The sequence below is a fragment of the Triticum aestivum genome, chromosome 4B (genome assembly GCF_018294505.1).
Source record: "Triticum aestivum cultivar Chinese Spring chromosome 4B, IWGSC CS RefSeq v2.1, whole genome shotgun sequence".
In the NCBI taxonomy this organism is placed as follows: Eukaryota; Viridiplantae; Streptophyta; class Magnoliopsida; order Poales; family Poaceae; genus Triticum; species Triticum aestivum.
The window spans coordinates 447,283,042-447,299,909 of record NC_057804.1 but is presented as its reverse complement, the minus strand read 5'-3'; the positions used below and the strand labels follow the sequence as shown (position 1 = coordinate 447,299,909).

At 46.0% G+C, this 16,868-nt stretch overlaps 1 protein-coding gene across 6 annotated transcripts; it reads right to left on the bottom strand.

The window, feature by feature from the left end:
- Window positions 1–741: 741 nt before the first annotated feature.
- Window positions 742–4,959, bottom strand: LOC123092622 (tropinone reductase homolog At5g06060). 6 transcript variants are annotated; one of them, XR_006444780.1, is made up of 6 exons: window positions 4,757–4,959; window positions 4,463–4,670; window positions 3,646–3,862; window positions 3,450–3,556; window positions 1,663–3,082; window positions 742–1,579 (listed from the first exon to the last, which is right to left on the bottom strand). XR_006444780.1 is itself a non-coding variant. In XM_044514426.1 (5 exons), the coding sequence occupies exons 1-5, from the start codon at window positions 4,846–4,848 to the stop codon at window positions 2,990–2,992; spliced, it is 717 nt and encodes a 238-aa protein (XP_044370361.1). In that variant the 5' UTR covers window positions 4,849–4,959; the 3' UTR covers window positions 742–2,989. The 6 variants fall into 6 exon arrangements, 5 of the variants coding, with proteins under 5 accessions (XP_044370361.1, XP_044370362.1, XP_044370363.1 ...); XM_044514426.1 differs by having other exon boundaries at window positions 742–3,082; XM_044514427.1 differs by having other exon boundaries at window positions 742–3,079.
- Between the last annotated feature and the right edge of the window lie 11,909 nt (window positions 4,960–16,868).

Sequence of the window (16,868 nt, the reverse complement as noted above, 5' to 3'; positions counted from 1 at the left end):
ATCTGAGGCATTGGATCGTGGGTCGAGCCCACGTCTCCCCACGCGGCTGCACCTATATAAGTGCGAGGCGTCTCCTAACCCTAACCGTCATGCGAATCAGATCGCATCTCTGCTTCCACGCCCACTGTTGTTCATTTGCTGCTGCCGCCGCCGACTTCATCCCATTCACCACGTACACGGTTGACGGAAGAGCAGGTCTCTGAAACCCCGCCTCTCCGGACCCTGTATGGGAGAGGGGCAATTAGATTTTTGGGAAGCGACTACGCGACTGCTCGCCTCTGTTCGTCTGCTTCCTCTACATCCGCGTCGCCTTCACCGTTACCATGTCGCAGACCGACGCCGACCGTCTCGCCGTCGAGAAGCTCGAAGCCGACAAGAAGGCTTCTGTTGTCACCGCCGCTGCGGCTTCTGTCTGGCCTATTGAAGGGTATAACTCGTTTATCCCGCTCCTGTTTATTTCTGTTTTACCAGTACTAGCTATGTGCGTAGATGTTTCTACTAGTACTAGCTATGTGTGTAGATCTTTCTACTATATGTGTAGTACATGCTTGCTCGGTTTGTAATCAGTAACTTTGTCAATGCCATTATCGTAATTGTTTCTTGAGTTAAATTAGTCAAAAAATTGCCTATTTACTTGACAGAGGCCTTGCGCGCGTTCTCAGCCCTCGCTATGCTTGCCCCGGCGCCACTATCTGCGGCCTAGGATCTGCGCGTCGTGTTTCAAAATCGGCCAACCCAAAATAAAAATTCAGACGACTTACATTTAGCTAAAGTGGAGAAACATACACATACAGATTGTACATCAAAATAACCTTCCCATACAGGTTATACACACGGACACGGATGATCCACACATCACGATTTGCTCTGAACCACCGTGCAGTTTCACCCCTTCTGCTAGTTCTCAGTCGGGTACATGCCATTTATAGTCATGCCGCCATCAACCGAGATCGTCTGGCCAGTGATATAAGATGAACCGGGCATACAGAGAAACGCCACCAGCGATGATACTTCTTCAGGTTCTCCCACACGCCTCATGGGAGTTCGACGGGCGATGCTATCCACGAAATCCTCGTTCGCCAAATCCTGGAGGATCAAACGGGACAGGTGAAGCATTACATTTTTTATTTCCTTGGTGCGTCGAGATAGGGCACATAGGCCTTCGACAATGTTTCGTGGGAATATCTACTGCAACTCCTACAGGCCCTCGGCTTCCCAGCTCGATGGCGCGACTGGATAGCCATGCTCCTGAAGACGTCGACCTCTTCATTTTTGCTAAATGGTGCAGCGGGAAAGAAAATTTGGCTACGACGGGGTCTTCGACAAGGTGACCCACTGTCCCCGCTACTCTTCATCATCGCCATAGATCCGCTCCACAGGCTTCTCCAGCGTGCCACTGAGCTTGGCCAGCTCGATCCGATCCCAGGAAGAGACCTTGATTTGCGTGTAAGTTTATATGCAGACGACGCCATCATTTTTGCCAACCCAGTGAAAGAGGAGATAGATACACTGATGAGCATCATCCACGATTTCATACTTGCGTCAGGGTTGAAAGTAAACCTGCAGAAATCTTCGGTGGCTGCAATCAGATGCGAGCAAATTAACCTGCAGCAGGTGCTTCAGAATTTTGGTGGACAACAAACTCAGTTCCCTTTTCGATACCTTGGGCTCCCAGTGACACTCTCCAGGCTTCGCATAGTACACCTACAATTCATCCTCGACCGGATCAGAGCTCGTCTGGCAGGCTGGAAAGGGCGACTGCTAACCATCGCTGGACGGAGAGTACTCGTCAGAAGTGTGCTGTCAGCACTCCCCACCTTTGCACTCACAGTGCTGAAGGTGCCAAAGAAGCTACTCGCTGAGATAGACAAGATCAGACGGCGTTTCCTCTGGGCTCAAGACGAGAAGATCAGTGGCGGCAAATGCAAAGTAAGCTGGCCAGAGGTTTGTACTCCGATCGACAACGGCGGCCTTGGCATCTCCAACCTGCAACGTTTCAGCCACGCACTAAGGCTCCGGTGGCTCTGGCTCTCCTGGCTCACACCAGACAGGCCCTGGGTGGGCATGCAGCTGCCCTGTGATCAAGAAGACAGAGAGCTGTTCAACGCCTCAACCATAGTGTCGCTTGCGGATGGAAAAAAGGCCAGTTTCTGGGACAGTTCCTGGACTGATGCAGGCACACTCAAAATGGAGTTCCCTGAGTTGTACAAGCACTCGAAGAGGAAGAACAGAACGGTTCATGAAGCACTCCACGATGGCACCTAGGTTGCAGACCTAGCCCATGGCCAAACACAGCAGCTATGGCCCGAGGTGATAAGGCTAAACAGGTGGATCATCTCCAAGAACATAAGCCTCAGTGATCAACAGCAAGACACAATCAAATGGAAACACACGGCCTCAGGTTTCTTCTCCACCAGCTCGGCATACAACTGCCAGTTCCAAGGGATGCTCCGGACAAGCTTCAGAACAATGCTCTGGAAAGTCTGGGCACCAGCAAGGCTAAAATTCACAGTCTGGCTGCTGCTCAAGAACAGGCTGTGGTGCAATGACCGTCTCCAAAGACGACGCTGGCCGAACGAGTACTTTTGCCAACTATGTCTCAGAAATCTCGAGACCTCGCAACATCTGTTCTGGCACTGTCCATTCACTTCAACAATCTGGGAGAGAACTGCGCAAAGGCAGGGATGTAGCTCCCTGCACCCATCGAACTGGCAGCAGAAGAACAAAGCAGTGGACATCATCACTGAGATGGTGAACGGAGCGAGAGCTGAACACAAAAAAGGAGTTAGACAATGATCGTTCTGATCCTAGGGGACATCTGGCATCAGAGAAACGAATGCACTTTCAGGCAAAAGAGTGCAAGCACGACCGAAGCTTTGGCAAACATCACAAGGACTGTGGAATTGTGGCGCCAAGCAGGGGCAACACATCTGGAGCACCCTTTCTGGGATCCTCCATGAGAAAACACCCTGCTGCGATATAGCAATGGCTAGTGTGTTTTTCGGCCTTTTTTTGCCTTCTTTTTTTTAATCCTTGATCGCAAGATCGAACTCCACCTTGTGTTTTTCCCGCCTGCTCCCTGCTATTGAATCAATATATGCCAGCCATCAGCTGGTCCGTTCAAAAAAAATGTACTCCCTCTGTAAACTAATGTAAGCCAGTTTTTGCCCGTTCAAATTGAACTGAAAAAACGTCTTACATTAGTGTACAAAGGTTGTGGTAAGGTGCAAGGCTGCAAGCCATGAAAAGTGATGGATGGAACAATGTCTCTGTGTTTATAGGATATTAAGAATCAGGAATGAGAACAATGGATGGAACAATCAGTTCCGACATACTAACAAGGTGGCCAACACAGATAACTTCCGAGCAAGAGAAGTAAACGAAAGTTACTTCTGAGAACAACTAAACAAAAAGATACTTCTGATAAAAACTCAAAGTATAGGCCTTACCTCTTCCACAAGTGAAGTCTTGATGTACCATGGAGCAACAGAATTGATTCTTACGTTGTCTTTCGCCCACTCACACGCTAGGTTCTTGGCCAACTGATTCATCGCACCTGAAAAGCGGCCGCCACAAGAACGATCATTGATTGATGATCTTCATGTTATCTTCTTCACATATGCTGCATAGCAGACCAACAGTTACGTTTTGTCATGCCATAAATGGAGCCACTAGATATGGCTACCACTCCAGAGACTGATGATATGAAGACAATGCTGGCCACCCCGGATGCTTTGAGAAGAGGGTGTGCAAGTTGGCATAGATGATATGCAGATTCAAGATTAGTGGCCATTATGAACGAATATTCATCTGCCGAGTATTCAGTGGTTGGTTTTCTATGGTTTCTGCCCACGTTGTTTATCTGCATAACCAAATTGGGAGAGTAAGATGTATTTGAAATATTACCTCCGTCCCAAATACCTGTCTTAGATTTATCTAGATACGGATATATCTAGGCACGACAAATCTAAGACAAGTAATTTAGGACAAATGGAGTACTAATAAATGGCATGGAACCATTAAAAAGGAACTGCAATTCGGTTCTGCTACAACATGTATTAGTACAAATGTTCCAAGGAAAACACATTACTGAAGCAAAACCATCTGAAGTTGTGCTTGAAAACGATCAAACAGTTGCAGTTTAATTTCAAATTACTGGTCACTCATGACCATGAACCAAGAGCAATTTTTTCTGAAGCCAAAATTATAACATGATGACACCCCACGAGTCACAGGCACACGGCTACAGAGACAGTATGCCGCACTTATCTTTTCTCACATGAACTCAATCCACATCACACTACAAGTGGCATTCAAAGAGATATACTGTGCCGACATACAGGAACCAAAGCATGCGAAAATTTGTGACGGAACTAAGAAAGATAGGTACATACTCCAGAAGTTAGCAACAGATCGACAAAAGTGCGGGGACTGGGGAGAAGATGTGGTGTGCTTTACATACGAGGATGTCCAGCTTGCCGGCGAAGCGGTCGGCGACGTCGCGGAGGAGAAGCTCGCGCTGGTCGCGCACGGAGACGTCGCAGACGGAGCCGGTGACGCGGAATCCCTTGGCCTCCCACTCCTTCAAGCGCTCGCCGAGCTCGGCTTCCTTCCGGGAGCACGTGTGCACGGCGGCTCCGAGCGCCGCCAGCTCCTCCACAACCGCGCGCCTGTACATCAAGCGCCAACAGGAGGAAACCATCTGAAGCCTGGACGAGATCGGAAAAGAAAGGGGCGCGGAGGGGTGCGCACATACCCGATGCCGCGGGTGCCGCCGGTGACGAGCGCCGTCCTGCCGTGGAGGGACCACCTCCCCGCACTAGCGCCGATGTCGTCTGCCGCGGCCATCTCCTCCTCGTGGAGCCGGGCTGAAACAGCGGCGCTCGTACTGCACCTTTTGCACTACTGCAGGACTGAGCTCTGCAAGCATGACATAGGGACGCACAGTTTAACCGTGGTTGCGATATGTGCCACGTCGCGGGTCTTGGCATGGTCCCACAAGTAATGAGTAATGGTAGCACTACATCTGGTGCCGAATCCATCCGGATAGAAGGAGAAGGAAACTTAAGGCTGGCTGGTCACGGTGGGGAGTAACTTAGACTAGTGTCATATGCATGACACTAGTCTAAGTTACTATCTTCATAATGCAAAATAACATGATAGTAGTGTCATGGATGGGTTCATTTATTTGCTTGTAGACTCATCTTGTCTTGGAAAGCGTTATGTTACAGTGACATGTTATGTTACCACCTCACATTAAATACTGGCCATATAAACAAACATTTCTTGGAGTGCGCTATGTTACTAGCTAAGTTACTCCCACTATGACTAGCCTAAGACTAGCCACAGTGGGAGTAACTTCGGTAGTAACATCGAGTCCAACTCAGCAAATTTGCTTATGTGGCAATGAGTTAATGAGGAGAGATGTAGTACTAGTAACTTAGCTAGTTATTGTAACATCACATGTCCCAATGCAATATGAGTCTATAACCTAATAAATGAAGCTTTACATGTTACCACACTTATGTTACTATCTCAATAGTGGGTAGTAACATAAGTGTGGTAACATAGTCTAGGGATATGTGTATGTTACTATATGTTACTCTCCATTGTGGCTAGTCTATAAGGGTGTGTTTGCTTTCAATCACCAAGTGGAATGGCATGGGTTGGACCCGTGACTGGGCCTCGTTCCTGCGTTTGGTACATAGCTGGAACGGGAACCAGGTCGTTCCCACCGAGCGAATATTTCGCCGATATTCGAAACGCGTCGATACCTCCAAATCGGAGGAATCACGCGGAACCGGTGGCTCTTTCCTCTCCCTCCGCGGGAACCATGTCGCATCTCCTCTCTAGGTTCGCCTCCCCATCGTCTCTCCCTTCCCTCCCTCTGCTCTCTCACAGCCGCAACGCTCCCATCTAGGTAGCGGACCTGGCAACAACCGACGGGGGCCGGTGGTTGCTGGCGGCGGCCTGACATGCAGGGGGGTGGCTGCAATTTTCAGGCGAAGGCCAGATCTTCCGGCGAGCGGCGGCGGCCTGATCTGTTTGTGGGCGGCGGCGGCCTAATCTGCTGGTGGGCGGCGGCGGCTTGATCTGCTATTGGGCGACGACATACTGACCTGCTGGTGAGTGGGCGGCCGATTTGTTGGGGGCGGTGACTGACCTGCTCCCCTACTGGTAGCGACACACATGGACCTGGGAAGAGGAGCCTGGTGTGCTGTTGTTCATCAAGACTAGCAGGCCAACAACTTCTCGTTCTTCCTCCGATCTGAAGCTTTACTTCAGTAGACTAATGGAGGCAGAGGAGCAGTGGGAGATTGCTAATGGAGGCAGAGTAATTATTAATTATTGATCGTTAATGTACCTTGTCAAAATGAACCAATTCCATTATATTCCATCCCTCCAACCAAAGACTGAAATGTAACCATTCCATTCCATCTACTGTCTCTAAACAAACACAGGAACGGAACCGACCTATTCTAGTGGAATGGAACCATGACATTCCATTCCACTTCGTTCCACAACCAAACACACCCTAAGTATCCTAGCAAGTTCATGAGCTACTTTATTACCTTCTCTGTTACAATGACCATAAATTATATGATTAAAATCTGACGACATGAAATGGCAATCAGCAATAATTATACTTGCCACTAAAGAGGAGTTGCCTTCTCGTAAAGCTTCCACAACCTCCATACTATCCGAGTTGAACACGATCTTGCTGCATCCAATAGTTCTGACTAGATTCAAGGCAAATCTGATCGTTAATGCCTCTGTAGTGAAAGAATCATAGCATATGTCCACTCTTTCATTAGCTGCCGCAATAAATTTTCCGTTATGATCTCGAATTACTGCCCCCACCGATCCCTCAAGAAGATCATGATCAAAGCCAGCATCTACATTTAATTTCGTATACCCCTGTATCGGCTTCTCCTATCATTCAGCACGTACCTTTGCCTTCGTGGAGCAAGTAATAGTAAAATTAGCTGAGAGTCCTCGGATAGCAAGAGCAATTTATGAGGGTTTTTGGGTGTCCTCTCCATGGTAAATTTTTTGGGTACCATGCCGTAGTGGCCACAACCTCCTTCAATTTTGGAAGACCTAGATCTGGCCTTCAGTTTCCTCTCGGGTCTACGGCTCTACCCGACATGGGTCGGCGTGTTTGGTTTGCAAACCAAGTGGAAAGAAATGGTATTCTTAGCCTATCTTAAGTCCTAGACTTAGACTTAGGGCATCTCCAACGACGACCTGCAAATTTCCTCCCGCATCCATCTGCGGACAGGGCGACCAATCCGCGAACATGGATGCGGGAAGCCGCCATCCAACGCTGACTGCAAATATCCGACCTCTCTATATTTTTTTGAAAGCCCGCACATTCAAGCCGCATACATAGAGTTCAAACGCTCAAATGGCCGCATACATAGAGTAGATACGTTCAAATGGCCGCATACATAGAGTTCAGACATTCAAATAGCCGCATACATAGAGTTCAGGCGTTCAAATGGCCGCATACATAGAGTACATGCGTTCAAATGGCCGCATACATAGAATACAGATGTTCAAATAGTTGCATGCAATAGTAGTTCAAACTTAAACAAGTTCAAGTATCACATTTGTGAGCCTTTTTTTTGTTCTTTGTTCGAGACATGGAGACTTGTGTTGGACCTTTTGCTTATTAATAATCATGGCCGTATGCATCGTTCTGATGTAGAGGCTGGGGTGAACCCCTTTTCGAAGAAAAAAAATCACATTCCAACATTATTGTCCCCTTTAACCGCCCACTAATGCTAAATCAGATCTTCCTTTAAATGTGGCTGGATTCTGGTCTAGAAGTTCGATAGGATCGCCCATGTTCTCAAATTATAGAGTTGCGACAACATTCTCACACTCATCCTCAATGATCATGTCGTGCATGATCACACAACATGTCATCACCTCCGACAAGGTTGTTGGGGAATGTTGCATGGAAAACAAAAAAAATCTACGCACACACAAGATCTATCCATGGAGATGCATAGCTACGAGAGGGGAGAGCATCTTCATACCCTTGAAGATTTCTAAGGGAAGCGTTTATCAACACGGTTGATGTAGTCGTACACCTTCATGATCCATCCCGATCAAGTACCAAACGTACGGCACCTCCGTGTTCAGCACACGTTCAACTCGATGACGTTCTCGCCTTCTTGATCCAGCAAAAGAGACGAAGTAGTAGATGAGTTTTGGCAGCACGACGACGTGGTGACGGTGGTGGTGAAGAACAATCTCCGCAGGGCTTCGCCTAAGCACTACGGAAACTATGACAGAGGATAAACTAGAGGGGACAAGGTTGCCGGCACATGGCTTGGTGAATCTTGATGTGTCTGGCGCTAGCCCTGCCCCTCTATTTATATGTTGAGCCCTGGGTCCAAACTTGGAGTAAAAGCCTCCTCAAAGTCGGTTTTGCCCGAAAGGCAAGAGTCCTTCTCGGACTCCAGGGCCAGACGCCAGGGTTCCCGGCGTCTGGGCCCAGACACCAGGGTCCCTGGCATCTGGCCTCTGGTCTCTGCAAAACTCCCGTTTGCACTTTCAAAAAGCCTCATGGGCTTTCCTCTTTGGCCCAAAGAAAGTGTTCTCGTACCCAAATATTTCGAGAAACATCCGGAACCCCTTCCGGTGAATTCTGGAACCTTTCCGAAGATCAAACACTATTATCCCATATATCAATCTTTACCTCCGGACCATTCCGGAGCTCCTCATTGTCGGTGTCAAAACCGGCGGATCTCGGGTAGGGGGTCCCGAACTGTGCGTCTAAGGTTGATGGTAACAGGAGGCGGGGGACACGATGTTTACCCAGGTTCGGGCCCTCCCTATGGAGGTAATACCTTAATTCCTGCTTGATTGATCTTGATGAAATGAGTATTACAATAGTTGATCTACCACGAGACCGTAATGGCTAAAACCCTAGAAGTCTAGCCTGTATGATTATGATTGCCTCTACGGACTAAGCCCTCTGATTTATATAGACACCGGAGGGGACTAGGGTTGTACAAGGTCGGTTACAGAGAAAGGAATCTTCATATCCGGGCGCCAAGCTTGCCTTCCACGCCAAGGAGAGTCCCATCCGGACATGGGAGAGAGTCTTATGTCTTGTATCTTCACGGCCCAACAGTCCGGCCCATGCTACATAGTCCGGCCGTCCGAGGACCCCTTAATCCAGGACTCCCTCAGTAGCCCCTGAACCAGGCTTCAATGATGAGGTGTCCAGCGCGCGAATTGTTTTCGGCATTGCAAGGCGGGTTCCTTCTCCGAATACTCCAAAATAGTCTTTAAACACAAGAATCGTGTCTGACTCTGCAAAACAAATTCCACACACAACTGCAGAGAGTATAATATTTCACGAGTCCAATCAGCTGACAACTTTTTGTAGCGTGACATCACGTCGCCGCCCGGCCATTATTTCGAACCGTTTTTCAGCCTGCCGCTCCATATTTCGAGATGCGGTTTCATTGGCACATCTTGTCAAAGCAGAGATCGTGTCCCCTTATTGCAGGATTCTCATCAATACGGGCGTGGGTAACCCAACCGTTCTGTTGGCATGATTCCTTAGGAATAGGCATGTTTTAAGGCCTAGGAGGGGGCGTTTGATATTCATCACCTTTATAAAGGGGCTAAGACTCGTCTTTTCTCCTTTACGCCAACCCTTTCCTCAACCTCTCCCACCTGGAGTTCTAGCACCCAAGGTTCAATTTAATCGCTTCGCGCTTCCCAGTCATGTCTGGACCCAGCCCTCAAGGTCGGTGGGTGGCTTCCTCTGTCACAGAGGAGGATATTGCGAAGCTCTGGGCGGCAAGATACCTGACCGCGGAAATCCCCCACAGGCTTCCTGCTCAAGGGCAGGTTATTCCTACTCCCAGATCCGGCAAGAGGGTCGTATTCACCTCCCACTTCCTCCAAGGGCTAGGGTTCGCTCTTCATCCCTTTGTTCGAGGGCTCATGTTCTATTACGGGCTAGATTTTCACGATCTAGCTCCGCACTCCTTTCTTCACGTCTCGGCGTTCATTATCATGTGCAAGGCATTCCTCCGTATTCCCCCACACTTCGGCTTGTGGCTCAAGACCTTTAATGTGAAGACGAAGGTAGTTGACGGGAAACAAGCGGAGTGCGGTGGTGCTGCAGTGAGCAAACTCACCAATACTCCTTGGCCAAAGGGCTCCTTCACAGAAACTTCCAACCTATGGCAGCGGGAGTGGTTTTACATCACTAAACCCCGTGGTACCAAGTGGGCAGCTACACCTGCGTTCCGATCCGGCCCTTCGTTATGGCTTGCATCATGGATTAATAAGGGGTTGGACTGGGGATCAATTGATGAAGTGCAGACGCTGCAAAGCCGCATTCGGAGCCTCATTGAAAAGGACACCAGTCTTATCAACGTAATCCAAGTAATGCTAGTATGTCGGGTCCTACCATGCCAGCGACGGCCTCTCCGCATGTGGGAGGTCAATCCGGAAGGACCATGAACCCTTCAGCACTTCTTCGGAATGTCGCTCAAAGGAATGTGGAAACTATTCTTTGGGACACGAAAACAGTGGCCGGATACTACAGAGGACATCGGCCTTGACTGCAACCATCCGGATACCTCGGTAAGCACTCGACTCCTGAACATAGCTTAGATAAATTTCTCATAACAATATACCGAGAAAACCATACTCGGCCAGGGCTGGATAAACAAGGCGGAGAGAATTAGGTGTTCGGCCCCTCTTCCCGAAGACTCAGCTGATCCGGTGTTAACAAGGATGTTGGTTCCGGCACCATATCAAGTGCTGGCAAAGGAAGGCAAGGAGGAGAGCAAGAAGGCCCAACTGGGTGGCCCCCATTCTAGAGGTACGCCTGGCACCTCGTCCGGGGAGATTGGAACTCCCTCTTTCGAAGATGAAAGGGAAGGAGAAACTGATATCCCTTCTCCCCATGGGAAGAAGAGGACCGCCTCCGAAGACTTGAAGATAAAGGCTTCTAAGCGAGGGAAGATATTCCTGTCAGGGGGTTCTGGTTAAGGAGGCGACGTTGTCACGCAATTCCTCCATAAGGACAAGCCCTTAGCTGAATCGTAAGTGAACAAGGGTGTCTTAATATCCCGTTCTTTCCTGGTTGCAAGGGTAATATTTAAAATATATGTTTGCAGTCCGGCATGCAGCCTTCCTCAATAGTCCTCCTCCTCGGGGGATCTTCTTCTGGAGATGATGGAGAGCGAGACGCCTCCACAGACCCCCCTGCCCAATAGGGCAGATGACCCCAAGGTGTCGTCCCGGAGGATCTCTCCCGATCAACAAGTGATCGAGGGACAATGAAGACTAGGCCCGAAGGTGACACTTCGGCCGTCCAGGGTCCGGTGTGTGCGGCCCCTACGGGGACCAACAATAAAGGCCCCGGACTATCTGATTTACAGCCAGAGATGACTCTAAGGTCGAGTAAACATATTCCTTTGAAGGGAGTCTGTACCCCTACACCTGCTTCCAGGGATCCGGAGGCGCCGGATACATTGATGGACATATTGAGACATGAGCCCGTCTCAGAGGAACATCGTCCCTTGATGGGTACGGTGGTTGAGAGGGTTCTATCTGTGAAAAGCGGATTGAATGAAGCCTTTACAGGCCTGCTAAAAGGCTTTGAGGTACATAATATAATATTTTCAATTGTGCTATAAATGCAAAATGCGCCTGTGTATAGATAGTAGCCCCTGAGACTCTAGTTGGCATCCAAAGGGAGGCGATCAGAGGATCAAGAAAGATATGCCCAGGAAATAATCTGACTAATTGGAACACAGGCTATGACATCCCTGGCAACTGCTACTACCTCTTGAGCATGCGTTGGTTTTCCCTTGAAGAGGAAAGGGTGATGCAGCAAAGTAGCGTAAGTATTTCCCTCTATTTTTGAGAACCAAGGTATCAATCCAGTAGGAGGCTACACGCAAATCCCTCGTACCTACACAAACAAATAAGAACCTTGCAACCAACGCGATAAAGGGGTTGTCAATCCCTTCACGTCCACTTGCAGAAGTGAGATCTGATAGAGATAACAATAAGATAAATATTTTTGGTATCTTGATGATATAGATTGGAAAGTAAAGATTGCAAAAGAAAGTAGATCGGAAACTTATATGATGGAAAATAGACCTGGGGGCCATAGGTTTCACTAGTGGCTTCTCTCAAGATAGCATAAGTATTACAGTGGGTGAACAAATTACTGTCGAGAAATTGATAGAAAATTGCATAGTTATGAGAATATCTAGGCATGATCATGTATATAGGAATCATGTCCGCGACAAGTAGATCGAAACGATTTTGCATCCACTACTATTACTCCACACATGACCGCTATCCAGCCTGCATCTAGAGTATTAAGTTCATAAGAACAGAGTAACGCATTAGGCAAGATGACATGATGTAGAGGGATGAACTCAAGCAATATGATATAAACCCCATCCTTTTATCCTCGATGGCAACAATACAATACGTGCCTTACTGCCCCTGCTGCCACTGGGAAAGGACACCGCAAGATTGAACCCAAAGCTAAGCACTTCTCCCATTGAAAGAAAGATCAATCTAGTAGGCCAAACCAACCTAATAATTCGAAGAGACTTGCAAAGATAACCAATCATACATAAAAGAATTCAGATGAGATTAAAATATTGTTCATAGATAATCTTGATCACAAACCCACAATTCATCGGATCTCGACAAACACACCGCAAAAAGAATTACATCGAATAGATCTCCAAGAAGATCGAGGAGAACTTTGTATTGAGATCCAAAGAGAGAAAAGAAGCCATCTAGCTAATAACTATGGACCTGAAGGTTTGTGGTAAACTACTCACACTTCATCAGAGAGGCTATGGTGTTGATGTAGAAGCCCTCCGTGATCGATTCCCCCTCCGGCGGAGCGCCGGCAAAGGCACCAAGATGGGATCTCACGGGTACAGAAGGTTGCGGCGGTGGAAATAGGGTTTCGTGGTGCTCCTGGATATTTTCAGGGTATATGAGTATATATAGGCGAAGGAAGTCGGTCAGGGGAGCCACGAGGGGCCCACGAGGGTGGGGGCGCGCCTACCCCCCTGGGCACGCCTCCCTGCCTCGTGGCTGCCTTGTTTCTTTCTTGACGTCCACTCCAAGTCTCCTAGATTGCATTTGTTCCAAAAGTAACTCTCCCGAAGGTTTCATTCCGTTTGGACTCTGTTTGATATTCCTTTTCTGCGAAACATTGAAATAGGCAAAAAACTACAATTTGGGCTGGGCCTCCGATTAATAGGTTAGTCCCCAAAATAATATAAAAGTGCTTAGTAAAGCCCATTAAACATCCAAAACAGGTAATATAATAGCATGGAACAATAAAAAATTATAGGTACGTTGGAGACGTATCAAGCATCCCCAACCTTAATTCCTGCTCGTCCTCGAGTAGGTAAATAATAAAAACAGAATTTTTGATGTGGAATGCTACCTAGCATATTTCTCAATGTAATTTTCTTTATTGTGGCATGAATATATTCAGATCCAAAAGATTCAAGATAAAAGTTTAATATTGACATAAAAATAGTAATACTTCAAGCATACTAACAAAGTAATCATGTCTCATCAAAATAACATAGCCAAAGAAAGCTTATCCCTACAAAATCATATAGTTAGGCCATGCTTCATTTTAGTCACACAAAATGCTCCCATCATGCACAAGCCCGGTTTCAGCCAAGCACTTGGTTCATACTTTTTAACGCGCTTCAGCTTTTTCAACCCTCACACAATACATGAGTGTAAGCCATGGATATAGCACTATGGGTGAAGTAGAGTATGATGATAGGGATTGTGTGAGAAGACAACAAAGGAGAAAGTCTCATATTGACGCGGCTAATGAACGGGCTATGGAGATGCCCATCAATTGATGTCAATACGAGGAGTAGGGATTGCCATGCAACGGATGCACTAGAGCTATAAATGTATGAAAGCTCATCAAAAAGAAACTAAGTGGGTGTGCATCCAACTTGCTTGCTCGCGAAGACCTAGGGCATTTTGAGGAAGCCCATCATTGAAATATACAAACCAAGTTCTATAATGAAAAATTCCCACTAGTATATGAAAGTGACAACATAGGAGACTCTCTATCATGAAGATCATGGTGCTACTTTGAAGCACAAGTGTGAAAAAAGGATAGTAACATTGTCCCTTCTCTCTTTTTCTCTCATTTTATTTTTATTTTGATGGGCTTCTTTGGCCTCTCTTTTTTATTTGGGCTTCTTTGGCCTCTTTTATTTTTCATAAAGTCCGGAGTCTCATCCCGACTTGTGGGGGAATCATAGTCTCCATCATCCTTTCCTCACATGGGACAATGCTCTAAAAATGAAGATCATCACACTTTTATTGATTCACAACTCAAGAATTACAAATCAATACTTAGAACAAAATATGACTCTATGTGAATGCCTCCGGCGGTGTACCGGGATATGCAATGAATCAAGAGAGACATGTATGAAAGAATTATAAAGGTGGCTTTGCCACAAATACGATGTCAACTACATGATCATGCAAAAGCAATATGACAATGATGGAGCGTGTCATGATAAACGGAATGGTGGAAAGTTGCATGGCAATATATCTCGGAATGGCTATGAAATGCCATAATAAGTAGGTATGGTGGCTGTTTTGAGGAAGATATAAGGAGGTTTATGTGTGATAGAGCGTATCGTATCACGGAGTTTGGATGCACCGGCGAAGTTTGCACCAACTCTCAAGGTGAGAAAGGGCAATGCATGATACCGTAGAGGCTAGCAAATTGTGGAAGGGTAAGAGTGCTATAATCCATGGACTCACATTAGTCATAAAAAACTCATATACTTATTGAAAAAGTTTATTAGCTCTCAAAGCAAAGTACTACTACGCATGCTCCTAGGGAAGGGTTGGTAGGAGTTAACCATCGCGCGATCCCGACCTCCACTCATAAGGAAGACAATCAAAAGAACACCCCATGCTACAAATTTGTCACACAACATTTACCATACGTGCATGCTACGAGACTTGACAACTTTAACACAAGTATTTCTCAATTTCATAATTACCCAACTAGCATGACTCTAACATTACCACCTTTATATCTCAAAACAATTATCAAGTATCAATTTGATCATAGTGTTCAATGCACTTTATATGATAGTTTTTATTATACCCAACTTGGATGCCCATCATATTAGGACTAATTTTATAACCAAAGCAAATACCATGCTGTTCTAAAAGACTCTCAAAATAATATAAGTGAAGCATGAGAGATCAATAATTTCTACAAAATAAAAACACCGCCGTGCTCTCAAAATATATAAGTGAAGCACTAGAGCAAAATTATCTAGCTCAAAAGATATAAGTGAAGCACATAGAGTATTCTAATAAATTCTGATTTATGTATGTCTCTCCTAAAAGGTGTGTACAACAAGGATGATTGTGGTAAACTAAAAAGCAAATACTCATATCATACAAGACGCTCCAAGCAAAACACATATCATGTGGTGAATAAAAATATAGCCCCAAGTAAAGTTACCGATGGACGAAGACGAAAGAGGGGATGCCTTCCGGGGCATCCCCAAGCTTAGGCTTTTGGTTGTCCTTGAATTTTACCTTGGGGTGCCTTGGGAATCCCCAAGCTTAGGCTCTTGCCACTCCTTATTCCATAATCCATCAAATTTTTACCCAAAACTTGAAAACTTCATAACACAAAACTCAACAGAAAATCTCATGAGCTCCGTTAGTGCAAGAAAACAAAGCACCACTTTAAGGTACTGTAATGAATTTATTCTTTATTTGTATTGGTGTTAAACCTACTGTGTTCCAACTTCTCTATGGTTCATACCTCCCGATACTAGCCATAGATTCATCAAAATAAGCAAACAACACACGAAAAACAGAATCTGTCAAAAACAGAACAGTCTATAGTAATCTGTAACTTTCGAATACTTCTGGAACCCTAAATATTCTACAAAAATAGGAAGTCCTAGGAAATATCTCTATTAATCTTCTGCGAAAAGAATCAACTGAAAATCACGTTTCTGTGATTTATTAAAATGTTTATGTTTATCAACAAGATCAAATTAACTATCACCCAAGATGATCCTATAGGTTCTACTTGGCACAAACACTAAGTAAAACATAAAACCACATCTAACCAGAGGCTAGATGAATTATTTATTACTAAACAGGAACAAAAAGCAAGGAACAACAATAAAATTGGGTTGCCTCCCAACAAGCGCTATCGTTTAACGCCCCTAGCTAGGCATAAAAGCGAGAATAGATCTAAGTATTGCCATCTTTGGTATTGTCTTTTTAATGGAGTTATGCTCGGATCCGGGAGGTTCCTTGCGTTTTCCTTCATGCTCGGAGGTCTTTAGATCTAGAGCATCCAACCGCTTATTGCAAAGTGTAATCAAAGTATTCATGCGGTTGAGATTCCCACCAACATTTTTAAGAGGTTCAATAGATTTTTGCAATTCACATAATTTCTCTAAGATTTGGGTTCCTTCTTGAGTAAGGGGTGGTCCCTTTTGTAGGGGAAGTACTCCTACTATCCCCTCTATAATTTCATAAGCAAAACTAGGATCAACTTCAATAAAATTCCCTTTGGCGGCAAAATCAAGGAGTTGTCTATGGGATATGGTTAGCCCAACATAAAAATTGTGAAGTAAAATCTTGAAATCTCCTTCTATATTGCAACTACGATAGGATTCTAACATCCTATACCAAGCATCTTTTAAGTTTTCTCCTTATCTTTGTTTGAAGTGGAGGACTTCAAAATCGGGAGACGAAGGAAGGAAGAAAGAGCTAGCCATGACGAGGAACGATGACACAAGATGCAAGCGAAAAAG